Source organism: Panthera leo, chromosome B4 (assembly GCF_018350215.1).
Source record: "Panthera leo isolate Ple1 chromosome B4, P.leo_Ple1_pat1.1, whole genome shotgun sequence".
Taxonomy (NCBI): domain Eukaryota; kingdom Metazoa; phylum Chordata; class Mammalia; order Carnivora; family Felidae; genus Panthera; species Panthera leo.
This window is the reverse complement of record NC_056685.1, coordinates 40,430,671-40,445,411: the sequence shown is the minus strand read 5'-3', so window position 1 is coordinate 40,445,411 and position 14,741 is coordinate 40,430,671. Positions and strand designations below refer to the sequence as shown.

At 50.7% G+C, this 14,741-nt stretch overlaps 1 protein-coding gene across 1 annotated transcript in view; it reads left to right on the top strand.

Annotated features, from left to right (window-relative positions):
* Window positions 1–10,392: 10,392 nt before the first annotated feature.
* The window catches only part of ANO2 (anoctamin 2), a 319,011-nt gene continuing 314,662 nt past the window's right edge, over window positions 10,393–14,741 (top strand). Inside the window, exons 1-3 of the mRNA XM_042948267.1 lie at window positions 10,393–10,432; window positions 11,301–11,524; window positions 12,729–13,055. Coding sequence (XP_042804201.1) covers window positions 10,393–10,432; window positions 11,301–11,524; window positions 12,729–13,055 — 591 coding nt within the window. The remainder of the gene's footprint in view (window positions 10,433–11,300; window positions 11,525–12,728; window positions 13,056–14,741) is intronic.

Genomic DNA, 14,741 nt, shown 5'->3' with positions numbered 1-14,741 from the left:
ACTTGTTTCTTGTGTTGTTGATGTTAGCTATTCTGACAGGTATAAAGTGATACTGCATTGTGATTTTGATTTGCTTTTCTCTGATGATGAGTAAGGTTGAGCATCTTTTCATGAGTCTGTTGGCCATCTGTATGTCCTTTTTGGAGAGATGTCTGCTCATGTGCTCTGCCCATTTTTTAATTGGATTGTTTTTTGGGTATTGAATTGTATCATTTCCTTATATATTTTGGATACTAACCCTTTATTGGATACGTCATTTGCAAATATCTTCTCCCATTCCATTGGTTGCCTTTTAGTTTTGTTGATTGTTTCCTTCACTGTGCAGAAACTTCTGATTTTGATGTTGTTCCAGTAATCTATTTTTTGCTTCTTATTTCCTTTGCCTCAGGAGACACATCTAGAAAGATGTGGCTACAGCCAATGTCAGAGAGATTACTGCATGTGCTCTCTTCAAGGATTTTTATGGTTTCAGGTCTCACATTTAGGTCTTTAATCCATTTTGAGTTTATTTTTGTGATAGTGAAAGAAAGTGGTCCAGTTTCATTCTTTTGCACGTGACTGTTCAGTTTCCCCAACACCATTCGTTGAAGAAACTTTTTCCCATCGTATGTTGATTCCTCCTTTGCTGAAGATTGATTGACCATACGATTGTGGGTTTATTTCTGGGTTTCTGTTCTATTCCATTGATCTATGTGTCTATTTTTATGCCAGTATCGTAGTGTTTTAATTACTGCCACTTTGTAATGTAACTTGGAATCTGGAAACTTCCAGTTTTGTTTTTCTTTTTCAAGATTGCTTTGGCTCTTCAGGGTCTTTTGTGGTTCCATACAAATTTTAGGATTGTTTTAGTGCTGTGAGTGAAAGAATGAATCAATGCTGAGTTGGTATGATAACAGTTGGCCAGTGGATTCAATTGCTTCTTTTAAAAATATTAAAAAAACCTTTTAACAAATTTATTTATTTAATTAGAGGGAGCATGGGAATGACAGAGAGGGAGAGAGAGAGAATCCCAAGCAGGCTCCACACTGTCAGCACAGAGCCCGCCCGATGTGGACCTTGAACTCACAAACCACAATATCATGACCTGAGCCAAAATCAAGAGTTGGAGGCTTAACTGACTGAGCTGCCCAGGTGTCTCTAAGGTGTCAATTTAGAGGAAGTTGCTTGCCTTTATGTTTGTTATGGCAGATAGACGAACTTCTAGTTCATCCATAAACTATCAAATCATTCAGGCACATGTTAACTACGTTTAATGACATTTAGCATTTGCATTTACTTGGATTGTGTAGAACCCATTCCTACCCCCTTTGGCTCTCAAGCTGGCATTATGATCCAGGTTCTACAGTGTGCTTTAGTAGTCGGGGAGCCACACCAAGGCCACATACGTGGAGGGTCTTAGCCCTGGTTAAAGCACACACTGCTTCTATAGCCAGTGGGCCAAAGCACGCTCATGGGTTGCCAAGCATGGTAGCTTTCTTTTCCTTCTCCAGTAACAGGCTTCCCTTGCTTCTGGGTTCACGTGGCACCCAATTTTTTTTCAACACCCAGGCCAAGACCGGTCTCTAGCTCTAAATGTTTATCTTGGCCGTGCTAAGTGGTGCTTTGTTTTATTTGACCTAAGCTTGCTTTATTTACGGTCTAGGTAGTGTGCCTTTCTTTGATACGTCAGGACCTTGCGACTAGATCTCTGTTCACACTTTTGATTCTATAGACCAGCCATCTCAACCCTGGTGGCACAATAGAGCACCTCAGACAAATTAAGTCCAAATCTTGAGGTGGGGCCCAGACATCGATATTTTAACTTTCTTTGGTGATTCTAATATGTACCCAGGGTTGAGAAGGAGTCCCTGTCTCCACTGGTCCTCATCTTTCCCAATTGCTGAATGCTAATATTTTAAAAAAATTTTAATGTTTATTTTATTTTTGAGAGAGAGAGACAGAGTGCGAGTGGAAGATAGTAGAGAGAGAGAGGGAGACACAGAATCTGAAGCAGGCTCCAGGCTCTGAGCTGTCAGCACATAGCCCGATGCAGGGCTCGAACTCACAAACCGTGAAATCATAACCTGAGCCGAAGTTGGACGCTCAACCGACTGAGCCACCCAGGCGCCCCTGAATGCTAATATTTTTTTTAAGTCTGGCTTCCCACAACCATCTCTGCCTCCCCCACAGAGCAGCTCTTGTATGCTTCTATTTCTCCTTCTCCAGAATCACTCCTCCTGGTTCTGTCCTTTCGGAATGTGGTGATCATAACCTCACTGATAGTCAAATGAGGACACATCCGGTTTTAAGGAAGAGCAGTTTGTCTTTGGGATGGTCACCACAGCCGCCTAGTAGAGGTGGAGTCATGAGAAATTACCAAATGGGTCTCTCAAGCTGTTCCCCCACTAGTTACGATGGGATCTCCAGTCCTTTTAAAAGTCTGACCTGGCAATTCTGGGAGTCCCTAGGGGTGTCTCACATGTGTTCATGAACAATTCTTTAAGCTTCTACTTCGTGTTAACCATCTTAGCTGACGCTTGATGTTGAGCTCCACCTTCCCAAGCTGTGGGAAGGCACTTGTCCTGCTCCCGAAGCCAATTATGGGCCAGTCCTCATGTTTGGGGCTAAGCATACAGGGACGAACAAGATGGGCACTGTTCCTGTCCTCAGGAAGAGCACTGCTGAGCACATGAGCCTTGCTGTCTATATGATATGAATTTACTTATTTCAGTTAACCACACTGTAGCGGAGAGAAAACTTTTGAGCAATTTCCTATCGATTATATGTGTATTTGGGATATCTTATAAAATCCTGAGGCGCATCCATGTTCCTCTTGTCTGCTGAATCTCTCTGTATCCCTCATATCTCATCCAGATCCACAGGCCTCTGCAGTCTGAGCAGAGCATTGTGATTACAGGAGCTGTCTTAGGCTTTAGCCTCACAGCCAGTCCATTTTGGGTAGCAGAGATCTGTCCCACCTTCTTTGGAGAGCTCAGAATAAGGCAGAGCTCATCAATCTTGGTTATACCAGGAGGAAGAGATGAGAGGTAGGAGATGTTCGTGGACGGTGGAGGAAGATGGGGGACATGGTGAGACTCCACCAGGCATGACCAGGAGAGGAGCCAGTCACCCTCATAAAGTGGTGTGCATGTGTGCATGCATGTGTATGTGAGCACATGTGTGATCTGTGTGGAGGGGCTGGAGGAAGGCTTGCATTTTGCTCACCATTGCATCGTTATGCTCTTTTCATGTTATTATACTTGGGAAACAGGTTACGATTAGCTAACAGAGCAGTTTTGATCAATTGCGTTGTAGACTGGCTGCTTCCTCCTGACATAGAGGGAGGGACATTATCCCTTAATGTCATCAGCCACACAACCAACCACAGTGTAGGATGAGATGCCCATGAATAGGTTTCATTTGAGGAACTCATCCAGATCCCAGTCCCTGGGTTCTGTCCCTGAGGGAAGCGCTTCCTGAAATGCTGCTGCTTTTCTTGACCTGGGTCTTCACTTGTAGGATCCTGGCTCTGAGCAATGACTATAAGTGATCTTTGTTAAAAGGCCTTTTTAAAGGGTTGAGAGATGTCAGGAAGGGACTTACCAACTAGTCTTGGTTGAGGAGAGATGTTTAGGGGCAAAAGGGAGAACAATTCCAAAGATCAAAGAGTAGGGATAAGAAAAAGCAGGTCGCCTTCTTCTGGAAGCTGCTGGTAGTTTATTCTCTCTGATGTGTGTGTGTATTCTGTGTGTGTGTGTGTGTGTGTGTGTGTGTGTGTGTGTGTGTGAGAGAGAGAGAGAGAGAGAGAGAGACAGAGAGAGAGAGACAGAGAGGTAGGGAGGGAGATAGAAGAAGGAGGTGGGAGGGAGGGAGGAGTGACTAGCAGGAGATGATTGATATTAGCAGGAAAGATAGTAAGGGGCCTCGTAGACCCTGTTAAAAAGTGTGTACTATAAGCCCAAAGTGCCCTTTCTTTGCCTGCCCTGAGTTCTGCCACGTAGCTGGCCACCTATTGGGACTACATGGGTGGAAGAGGAACACGAGGGGGACGCATGCCTTGTTCTCAGGAGGCTGATGACCTGAAACAGGCAAGCCCAGCAGCTGATTGCGAAGGACCATACAAACAATTGCCCTTCTCCCTGGAATCTCCTTTCCTCCCTTGCCCATTGGAAGATGCCTCCTTGTCTTTTCTAGATGCTCCTCAAAAGTCACTCTGGGAGGCCTGCTGGCTCTAAGCAGAGCTGCGGGCTTCTGCTACTGTAGCTCCTTGTTTATACTCCGGCCTCAGCTTTTCTCTTGTTCCTGAAATCTCCTTATTAATCTGTTCTCCTTATTAGTCTGCCTTCCTTGTGAGCATCTAGGGCAAGCCTTCTATTTCCAGTGTATTACACAGCGCCCAGGAGGTTAAATAGTCTGAGAAGAATAGAGATGTGAGCAATGGCATATATGTACGCTCCCCCACCCCCCAAGAGCGGCCAGGTGTGGTTGGAGCATGGCATGTGGTGCGTGCATGGGGCCAGGAGGCTGGAAAGGATAAGCAGGCCATGGATGGATGTTAGGAGATGAAACGGTATTCGGCTAGGTAGGCAGGGCCCAGATCATGAAAGGCCCTGTGTGCATATCAGACAATTTGGTTTTCATCTAAGAAGAATGAAAGCCCCTGAGTGGGAGTAACTCGGTCAGGTTGTGACCTGAGGATCAGCGGGGAGCCAGCTTAGTGGCAGGGAGGCCAGTTAGCTCTTACTTATCCAGGTTCAAGGTAAGGATCCACACTGGGGCTGTATCTTCATTAGGAAGGGAATGTTTGAGCATCGGTAGAGAGAGGGCTGTTTTTGAGTCAAGATAAGCAGAGCCGAAGAGGGAGAGGGCACTGGAAGATCATCCCTCTGTTACTCTGGCCACATGCAGAGGCCCAGAAAGGTACTGTTTAACAGGAACTCTGGGGTAGAGAGTAGGGTGAACAGCAGGGCCATTGCAAGGTCCAGATTTTAAGTGTGGAGGCTCAGATTTTGCCTGTCAGATTCATGTAGGAAAACAGAGTAAGACCTCAGCATAAAAAGTTGACCCTAACTGAAATGCAGTCCATCTGTCCCAGGATGCTTGGGGAGGGTCCAGGTGAGCGTCCTGAAGGCGCCCAGGTCTCTCTGAGGCCCACCAGGAGTCTTGTCCCTGGCCTAGGAGAGCGTGGATGTACCATCTCCACTCAGGGCAGCCCTGCCCTATCTGGCTTTGCTGGAAGCAGTGGCCCCGAAAGGCCAGTGAGAGAGGTGGCCCTGTCTTTTGGGGCACCCACACTTGCCCTGCCAATGGTTAGTAGTGAGGCAGTAAAAATGCCATGAGGGAAGCTTCGAGGAAGAGCCGTGCTGCCTGGAGGTCCTGCTCCCACAGGAAACCACCTCCTGCTATTCTTTCTTGGAGGCTCTGGAAACCTCCTAGGGCCCCGGTGACTCACCTCACCCTCCTCCGTGCCCGGTGAACCCACTTTCTGCTCCCCGTCTGTGCAGGCTGCTGCTGCCTTGCTCTTGACTGTGCCTCCGGGTCCCTTTGCTCCGGTTTTCCTGCCATCAGCTACTGCCCGAGCTCTTCTCACCACCCCCCCCACCCGACTCTCCACAGCCTGCTCCTGCCCGGCTCCCCAACTCAGGGGCCCCTCCTTGCTCTGATCCTTGGCTGTGACCCTGAAGGTTCTTGCCAAACTGCCCTAGAGCTGAGGCATGAGTCGAAGGGTCCGGATCTCTCCCTGTGGCAGCTCTCCCCTCACCCAGCGTGGGGTAGCAGTGCCCACCACTAGAGAGTATTCCTCACAGTGAGACCCCTGCCCCTGGATCCCTGCAGGGCCAGCGGCATCTCCAGAGCCCCTGAGAGTTTTCAGAATGCTTTCATTGTATCGGTTGTCTTGGGATGCCAGCAAGGGCTCCCTGTACTTCGCAGTGTATTAGCTTCTCAGACAAGACAGCCAAGAGCTAAATGGGGGAATGGGTGTTGGAAGACCCTGGTGGTGGGTGAGAAAGTGCAGCACAGAATGGGGACCGTGGCTGGGGTGGGGCCTTGGGTAGGCGTGTGAAAGGGCAGGCCATGGGAGGACCCCGAAAACAAGCTATACCTATTTTTTCATTGAGATTTGGGCCTCTCCCTGCCTATAGTCTCTGTTCTTTTCCCTGCAGATCTCTGATCCTGCTCCTTCTTTGTCTGCTTCTATAGCACAGCCTGAGGTACCTGCAGCCTTTCTGGGTGGTGGAAATTGGATCCTTCTAGAAGAGACAGAGTTCACCCCTGAAATAGTGGGTTCTAAAGGATAAGAGGGGCGCCTGGGTGGTTCAGTCGTTTAAGTGTCCAACTCTTGGTTTTGGCTCAGGTCGTGATCTCATGGTTTGCGAGTTCGGGCCCCATGTCAGGCTCTGTGCCAACAGTGTGGAGCCTGCTTGGGATTCTCTCTCCCTCTCTCTCTGCCTCTCCCCTGCTTGTACTCTCTCTCTCTCAAAATCAAAATAAACATTAAAAAAAAAAAAAGGATTAGAAAGTGTGTGATGGTCCCAGATGAGAAAGGAAGTTGCAGTCATGGGGGATAGACAGCTGCCTAGTCCAGGAGTACTTCCAGGAGGAGGTGAGTAGTCAGCAGGCAGGTGGGTGGCACAGAAGGGGAATTCTGGGGACTTAGGGCACAGTGACTGGAATGGAGCAGAGAAATCGGGGTGGGCAGGTGCAGATGAAGGGGGCGGGCCCTGAGCCCCGGAGTAGGATTTGGTAAAGATCCCTCACGTTTTCTGTAGCTCACGTTTTTACCATATCATCACACTCCCCCTGTGAGGGAAAGATATGGTAATGACACCCTCCTCTCAATCACGGAACTAAAATGTGCAGAGAAAATACGTTATTTTTCTGAAATTCTGGCAATGCCAGGCCTAGGCACCAGGGGTCCTCCTGCTCAGTGTGGGCTCATTGTGTAGTGGAGTGCCATTGGCTAGTCCTGGGAGGGGGTGTTGTAGAGTGGGATGGAGAAGGGTGTGGCTGTTGACCTAGCACTTCTCAGTTGTCTGTAGAGCCCACCCCTGTGTGACGTTCATGTCGTCCCAAATCACAGCCTGCCTTTTAGTGACTTTCTTATTCCTGGCCTGCAAAAGACTGTCCGCCATGGACCATTCAGACAGGCTGCAGGTCCTCCAAACATCAGGTCGAGACCAGAACACTGCCCTCCTCCCCTTCGATTCCTCCTCACCCTCAACAAGTGCAGCTCCCTCCCCTTATCCCATGGCCCTGGGTGCCGCTGTGCTTCAGCCTCTTAGCAAATGGAGCAGATAAGAATATTTAGAAAGACTAGTCTCAAAGAGGGGAATGGGAAGGAGGGTGAGGGCAAGGCTGGAGAATGGATGCAGCACCTTTCAGTTCATGGTGAAGGTTTTCTACTCTAGCAGTGGGGAGCCACTGGAAAGCTTTCAGTGGGAGAGTGGGGCGGTGTGATTCGAAAAGATCCCTCCGAAGGTGGCAGGGGAGAATGTCTTGGGACAGAGGTGGATGTGGGCAGGGTCTGGTGCCAAGCTGGGGTTGCCCTCTGTCCATGTTTAGCGGGAGGCCCCTGGTCATTTTCATCTGGTTACACTTTGACTAGGTGAGGAAGGCCTTTCTTTCTCCCCACCCCAATGCTCCAGGAAGTTTATGAGGGTGTGAATAGTTGAAAAATGGGCTAGTCCCATATGGGGGAGTCACTTGGGGGTGGTCAGATCTGGGCAGAAGCTCGGAGCACAGGAGTTCCTTTGACTAGACAATCAGTGGGCTGCCACCAACAGGTTACCTTTATTCAGTGACACCAGCCAATAAGTGCCCCACTCTCTGTAGTTCCCTGCTGACCAGTGGAGTCCATTGGATAAAGCTTGGAGGCCTTCGTCTGCTGACTTTACATGTGTCTGTGTGTCCCCTAAGCCCTCCCTACACTACCTCAGCTTCTGGAATTTAAGTCAAGTCTGAAGTGGAAGCAAATTAGCTTTGCCTGTAGTATCTGACTATTTCTGTCTTATACCTTGATCAGTGGCTTCTCGAGACAGGAATGTGTTACTTCTGATTTTCTGGTTCCCTAATGGCCAAAATAGCAGGTGGCCCACAGCTAGACGAAGAAGCACATTGTAGCCAGAGGGAGGAGCACGGGTAAGACCCTGGGCCAGGAGGGAGTATGGTGCATTCCAGACACTGCAAGCAGCGTGGTATGGCCGGAGCTCAGAAACGCAGAGGGACATGGGGAGAGATGAGGTGGAGACGTGAGCGGGCCAGGCTGTGCAGGGGCTCACAGCTTGAGAGTGGTGGGAAGCACCAGAAATCTCCACACACGTGGGTGTCATAGCGAGGTCGACATTTTGAAAGGACCCCCTGGCTGCCTTTGGAGGACGGTGAAGGAGAGCAAGGGTGCATGGAGTAGGTGCTATTGGGAGGCTGCTGGGGTTATCCAGCTGAATAAGTGTGGTAGTTTGGGCTAAGGTGGTAGTCATGGAGGTGGTGAAAAACAGATGGATTTGGGAGATATTTCAGGGCAAAATTCATAGGAGTGGTGACACATTGGCTGTGGGGCATGAGGGAAGAAGACTCTGGAGGCTGCCTGTAGATTTCTGGTGTATGGACTGAACGTAGTGGTGGCATTCATAGCCATAGGGACTCCTGGAAGAGAGTCATCTGGTAGAGCAGATTGTTAAGTTTGGTTTTGGAGATGGAGGTTTTGAAGGGGCTCTGAAGCATCCAAGTGGAGATACCAGGTAGGCGGGAGGATGTGTGGATCCAGAAGCTGGAAGAAAGTAAGGGTTAAAGGTAAAATGTTGAGGGTTATGGGGACGTAGGTGGTCATTAAGGCCATAGGAACAGATAGAGTATCTAGGGGGGCATAGAGGGCATAGGAGCAGATAGAGGGCAAGGGTAAGAGTGTAGAAAAAGAGTGTAGAAAAGGGTAAGAGTGTAGAAAAGAGGCCCCAGGTCCAAGCCTTGTGAAAATCCATCCAGGGTATCCAGAGGTGGGTGAGCCATGCCCTTCAGGGCACCCATAACCCAAGAAGGCAGCTAATCCTGAACACCCAGGGATCTGTTTTGCAAGGCGGCGTGTACCAAGAGGCAAGTAAATGGTCAACGAAGGAAAGATTATTTTCAAATGAGTATCATGTTCCATAAGCTGTGTATGATGGCCTTTACTTCGGATCAACCCCAATTCACCTTTTTTCAGCTTCTTAGAGGATTCCTGTGGAGCGTGTTCACTTGCCCTATTCTTCCTGATGCCCAGACGTCGCTCACATCCCACCCCCCATCCCCCCAACCCCTCCCCCCATCTGCCACCGCAGCCTTCATTTCATGGTGTAAGCCAGCTCTCTTGGATCTTTCCACCTCTGTGTCATTACTGCATGGTATGTCATTTGCATCTGAAACAACTCAGCCATATGCTGTGTTCTTGTTGGTTGGGAGAAGAGGTGGGCATAAAAGCAGGGCCTCATGCAGCCATGGTCTGTGTGTCAGAGGCAAGCAGAGGTTGCTGCTGGGATGGCTGGTGGGGCCCCGAAGGCTAGCCTCAAACCCCAGGTTGTACCTTCAGGAGACTGTGGCTCCTGGGTAATGGTTTGACCAAAGTTTTGGGCTGACTCTGAATATGAGCTATCTTGAGTCACAGGTGTGAATATGAATATGGCTGTCAAGGATGCTTGAGTGAACGTCACCTTTGTCATCTGCCCAGTTATACATCAGTATGGTCTTGGGCTCCTTAGACATGCATCTGAAGGTTTTCAAGCCATCTCTGGGCTGTAGAGCCCTGTTCTCAATGCTGCCCTGGGCCAGATGGCGGGCAAGCATGCAGAAAGGCACAGGGGGAAAGGGATGAGGTGAGACTAAGGACCGAGGAGAGAATCCACTCCCATGATGTCTTGAACTGCCCCCTGTCGTTCTACCAGCATGCATACCCACTGTTGCTTTTCTGTGTTCTCTCTCCTGCCTTTCAGAAGCTGTCCACCCTTTGAGACCAGCTTCAGGCTCAGTTCTCAGGAAGCCTTCTAGCCTTTCTGGTCTTCCACAATACGGACTAGAGCCCACAGTGTAGAAGTAAATTATGAGAGCTTTCCTCTGCTGGTCTTCATTGTGCTTCCTACCTGCCAGGTCTGTCCTCATAAAGAGATGATAAGATTTTCCAGTGTAGGGACCAGGTGTCCTAGGGCTCCTGAACTGTCCAGCAGAGAGCTGGGCACCTAAGGGGCTGCTCTACAAGCTGGTCACTGATCAGAAGCTCTCCTTCCAGGTGCTTTTTGTTCCTTCATTCATTCAGCAGGTGCTGAGGGCTGAGCTGGATGTATATGGTATGATTTCTTCTTACACGGAGCTCAAAATGAAAATAATAATAATTATAATAAGCACCTTTTATTCCCACCCATGGGCTGATGACTACCCTGGGTGTTTCGCATGTACATCTCTGCTTCGAATTCTCACTACAACCCTGCAAGTGTGGGATTCTCATGTTGCAGTTGAAGAAACAGGCTCAGAGAATTCTCAGAGCAAGTGGCAGAGCTCAGGGTTAGGCCCAGGCGCACTGGGTTTGCTGCTTTGCTGGAAAGAGTATTTCTCAGACGCAGGGACAGATCGAGTCTCATCAGCCTCGAGGCCCTGGCAGCTAGCTCATGGCCCCTGCCTGGGGCTTTTTGGTGCAAAGCGGAGTGTTTAATGCTTCAGTCCCCTCCAGTTGTGACATTCTGCAATTCTGTCACCAGCCTGGGTCTTTTCCCTCCAGAGGTGAAGCTGGAAGTTCCCTGAAATAGCACTGCTGCTCCCACTGTGGGTTGTTCCGGGGGCTGTTCTGGGGAGGGTCCAGAAGGGGCTGTGGAGCTCCGAAGCCCCGGTGGGGGCAGCAGGTGCATGGGAACCCCTCAAGGGCATTGGAGGCAGTGCTTTTGTCAGAGCCCGGCCCTGCCCTCAGGGGCCCCACAGTTGGTCTCTCTTCCTCTCTGCTCTCTCCTCGGGCCATGAGGGCCGCCTGGCTGCCCTGGGAGAGGCCCCCAAACTCAAGCCTTTGGCATTAATTCAAGGTGTCTCTCCAAGGAGTGCTCCACTTACCCTGGCTCGCCGGAGCCACCTTCTCTTGTTTGGGAATTATAAGAGGTTATGGCACCCATCATCTGAAGGGGCTCCTGCTGGTGGCTCCATGCCCAGGGTGCGTGCGTGTGTGCATGCATGTGTATGTAGCGGCTGAGACCCTCTTCCCCCCTGGCTAACCAAGGCTGTGAGGAGATGTGGCCTTTTTCTTAGGGACATCCCAGTTCCCCTCCCATCAATGCCTCAATTTCTCTGTGTCCTGGGTTTTCTGTCACCTGAAGCTGCTTTGCCTCCTTTGTCTCTTCCTCTCACAGATATCCCCCTGCTCCCTGGCTCCCCACGCCGGCTGAGCCCTCGGGCAGTGGCCAGAGGTGGCCAGGGCCCCAAACGTGGCCAGCAATACCTCAAGGTTCCCGGTTCCCAAGCCCCGGGTCCGCAGGGCAGTTCTGACCATGACCGAGATTCTGGCCCGCCCTCCGGTGGAGGGAGCTCCTGTGGCAGCTCGGTGAGTGCTGGGGTGGGGTAAAGGCTGGCCCTGTTGGGGGCCCAAAGGGAGCCTCTTGACTGAGACACTCTCCACCTGGGGGGCAGGGGTTTGTGTGTGTGTGTGTGTGTGTGAGAGAGAGAGAGAGAGAGATCTCCAGGGTTTTTCTTAGGGCCTTTTCCTCTCTCTCCAAGTCATGGTGGCACAGTGTCCCGACTATGCTGGAGTCTTGTGGTCAGAGGACAGGGAGAGGGAGGTGTGAGGCCACGTGAGCCCACCTGTTGGTCTGCAGACTCCTTGGCTCCCCTCACAGGTCTGAGGAACCAGACCTCTGCCGTGGTGGCTCTGAGGCTCTCCCCTGTGGCTGGCGCTTCATCTGGTTGCCCAGGTGACCTCCCAGGTGGCTGCAGAGGCAGCTGGGTACCAAACCAGTAATAAACAGGGAGACGCCCAAAGGGAGGGAGGCAGGTCCCTCGCCTGCTCCGCCTTGTTCTTTCCCCTCCTCTTCTCTCAACCTCCCACCTCCAGGCTGGTCGGGAGCAGAAGTCAGTCCCCCTGCTGCCGTCCCCACTGGTGGCTGCAGAGGAGGAGGAGGAGGATGTGGGGCTGTGAAGGGGCATAGTGTAGAGTGAATCCCCGTGGGGTGGGGCTGGGGTGGGCCGGGTGACAAGAAACTGGCCCTTGTTCCAATGGATCCAGAGAACTTGCCAGTGAGTAATGGGTGTGTAAGCGTGCATGCGTTTGCAGGCAGGCCGGCGGATCTGCAAGGAGATGAGTGTGCGTGGGTGTGTTACCGTGCATGTGGAGGGCTGCGTGTGCCAGAGTGCACTTGTGCACAGATGGGTGCAGGAGAGCTGGTGCAGAGGTGCTGTGTGTCGATGCTGTGTGTGCGTGTGCAGGGGTGGTGCATGGCTCTGGTGTGCAGGCAGGTGCGGAAGCACAGGGCTTCGCTGCTGCACGTGTCGTCTGTGCGTGTGAGCATACGTGTGTGCACGGATGCCAGGGCAGGAGTGAAGGCATCGGTGTCCAGGCTGTGGACATGTGGATGGAGGGCTGAGTGGGCTGGGTATGGTGGAAGGACTTAGGCCACTGTGTGGCTTTCACTGGGCCTGAGGGCCTTGCCTCCTAGTCCACCGCCCTGGGCCCAGAGCACAGGGTTAGCCTCCTCCGTCTCTCACTCCTCCTCACTGGACCTCGCTGTCTCTGTCCCGTTCTCTCTGGCCAGGTCATCAATAACTACCTGGATGCCAACGAGCCAGTGTCCTCAGAGGCCCGTCTGAGCCGCATGCACTTCCATGACAACCAGAGGAAGGTCGACTATGTGCTCGCCTACCATTACCGGAAACGTGGGGTGCACCCTGGCCATGGCTCCCCTGGCCCCTCGCTGGCGATTGTCTCCAATGGGGAGACAGGCAAGGAACCTCGTGCTGGTGGCCACGGTGACATTGAACTGGGGCCACTTGATGCCCTGGAGGAGGAGAGGAAGGAACAGCGGGAGGAGTTTGAGCACAACCTCATGGAGGCAGGGCTTGAGCTCGAGAAGGATGTGGAGGTGAGGCTGGGCAGGTGGTAAAGGGTCGTGGGATGGGATGGCCTTGTAGGACTGGGGCCCTGGTGACCAGTGTCACCTGCCGGGAGTGTTGGCTTTGTTCTGGCAGGTGGCGTGGTTTTTTTTTTTTGTTTTTTTTTTTTTGTTTTTTTTTTTAAATCTGATGAGCATACAAGATTTTCTTGTTCAAAGACTTGAGGAAGAGCATTGGTATAGCTGGTGCCTCTGCCTAGGGGAGTCCCAGGTGGTGAAGGCAGTGATGGTGATGTCCAGCCTGTTCTGTGGGCATTGGCCTAGAGATTGGAGGCAAGACACTTCTGCCTTGCCTTGGTTTCTTTAAATGGTTTCCTTGGAATGAAGACCCAGATTGCCTGTGCAACTTTGGATCAAATTCCTCTCTAGGGCATATACTTCACTAAGGAATGTGCTTGCCTGAGGCCCTCTGAGGGAGATGATTAATTGGAAACTGAACATTGGACATATTTTATCAACTTGTGAGCTACATATATTCTCACCCCTGGTCAGTAGCAGCCTGAAGGAATCCATGGAAGTCCATTTATCTACATATCCATCTGTCCATCCGACCATCCATTCTTGGATCCATCCATCCATCCATTTCTTCATATCACAGTGATCCTTTAAAGATGACTTGGCCTAACCATCCCCTCTGAACTCATCTTCTACCCCTCCCACCTTCCTGTACCTCCTCCAGCCCATTGGCATTATCTTGGTTGTGTGTTGGTCACCCTTACCTCAGGGCCTTTGCGCTGATTGTCCCCTCTGCCTTGGGCACCCTTCGCAGACCTGGGCATGCTCAGTCCCTCACTTCAGACCTCTGCCTAAATGTCACCTCTTTCCAGACATCTTCGTGACCATCCTAGCTAAAATACTCCCACCCTATCATTCTGTTCCTTGACCGTGCTTTACTTTTCTTCATCACACTTGGCACTGCTACCTGAAACAGCATAATAGATTTGTTTTTTTATCTGCGCCCCAACCAGATTCATGAAGGCAGGGGTCTTGTTTGGTTCACTTCTGCATCCTCAGCACTCAGGACAGAGACTGAACAGTAAAGTCATGTAGTTGAATAAATAAGTGATCTCCCTGAATCTCAGGTTCCTCATCTGCAAAATAGGCAAATGCCCTGCTGGACTGTAGGTTTACATGCCCCAGCAATTGATGGGCAGTGAAAACATCTGGCACAATGTGCAATACATAGTAGGTGCTCAATAAATGTTCCTTAGTATTATTTTAAATATGAGTCATGCTGAGGGGTGGGGTGCCATTCTCATTAGAAACCTGTTTTCTAATTTTTCTTTAGGACTCAAGTTAATACTGTCCCCAAACTGGACAGAACTTCCAGGGGTCATTCATCTATTTCTCTGTCTCCAGGAGGGATGGCATGCGGCTCGGCTCAGACCCTTGCCCTGCTGATGTGTGCTGCCTATCTAGACCCTCAAAGTAGGAACTGCTTCTCTCCTTGTTCTTTCCACCAATGCAGGAAGATTGTACTCTTTTAGGACTCATTGGGGCTCCCTTGATTTTCCCTTTTTGAAACCCAAAGTTCACTTGATGAATTGGGTCTGGTGGGAAGGTTTTTCAGGTGGTAATGTGTTTTGAAGACCATGCAAGGAGCTTGGTACCACCACTGTGGACACACCTGTCTCTGGGTGTCAGGGAGCAGAGGCC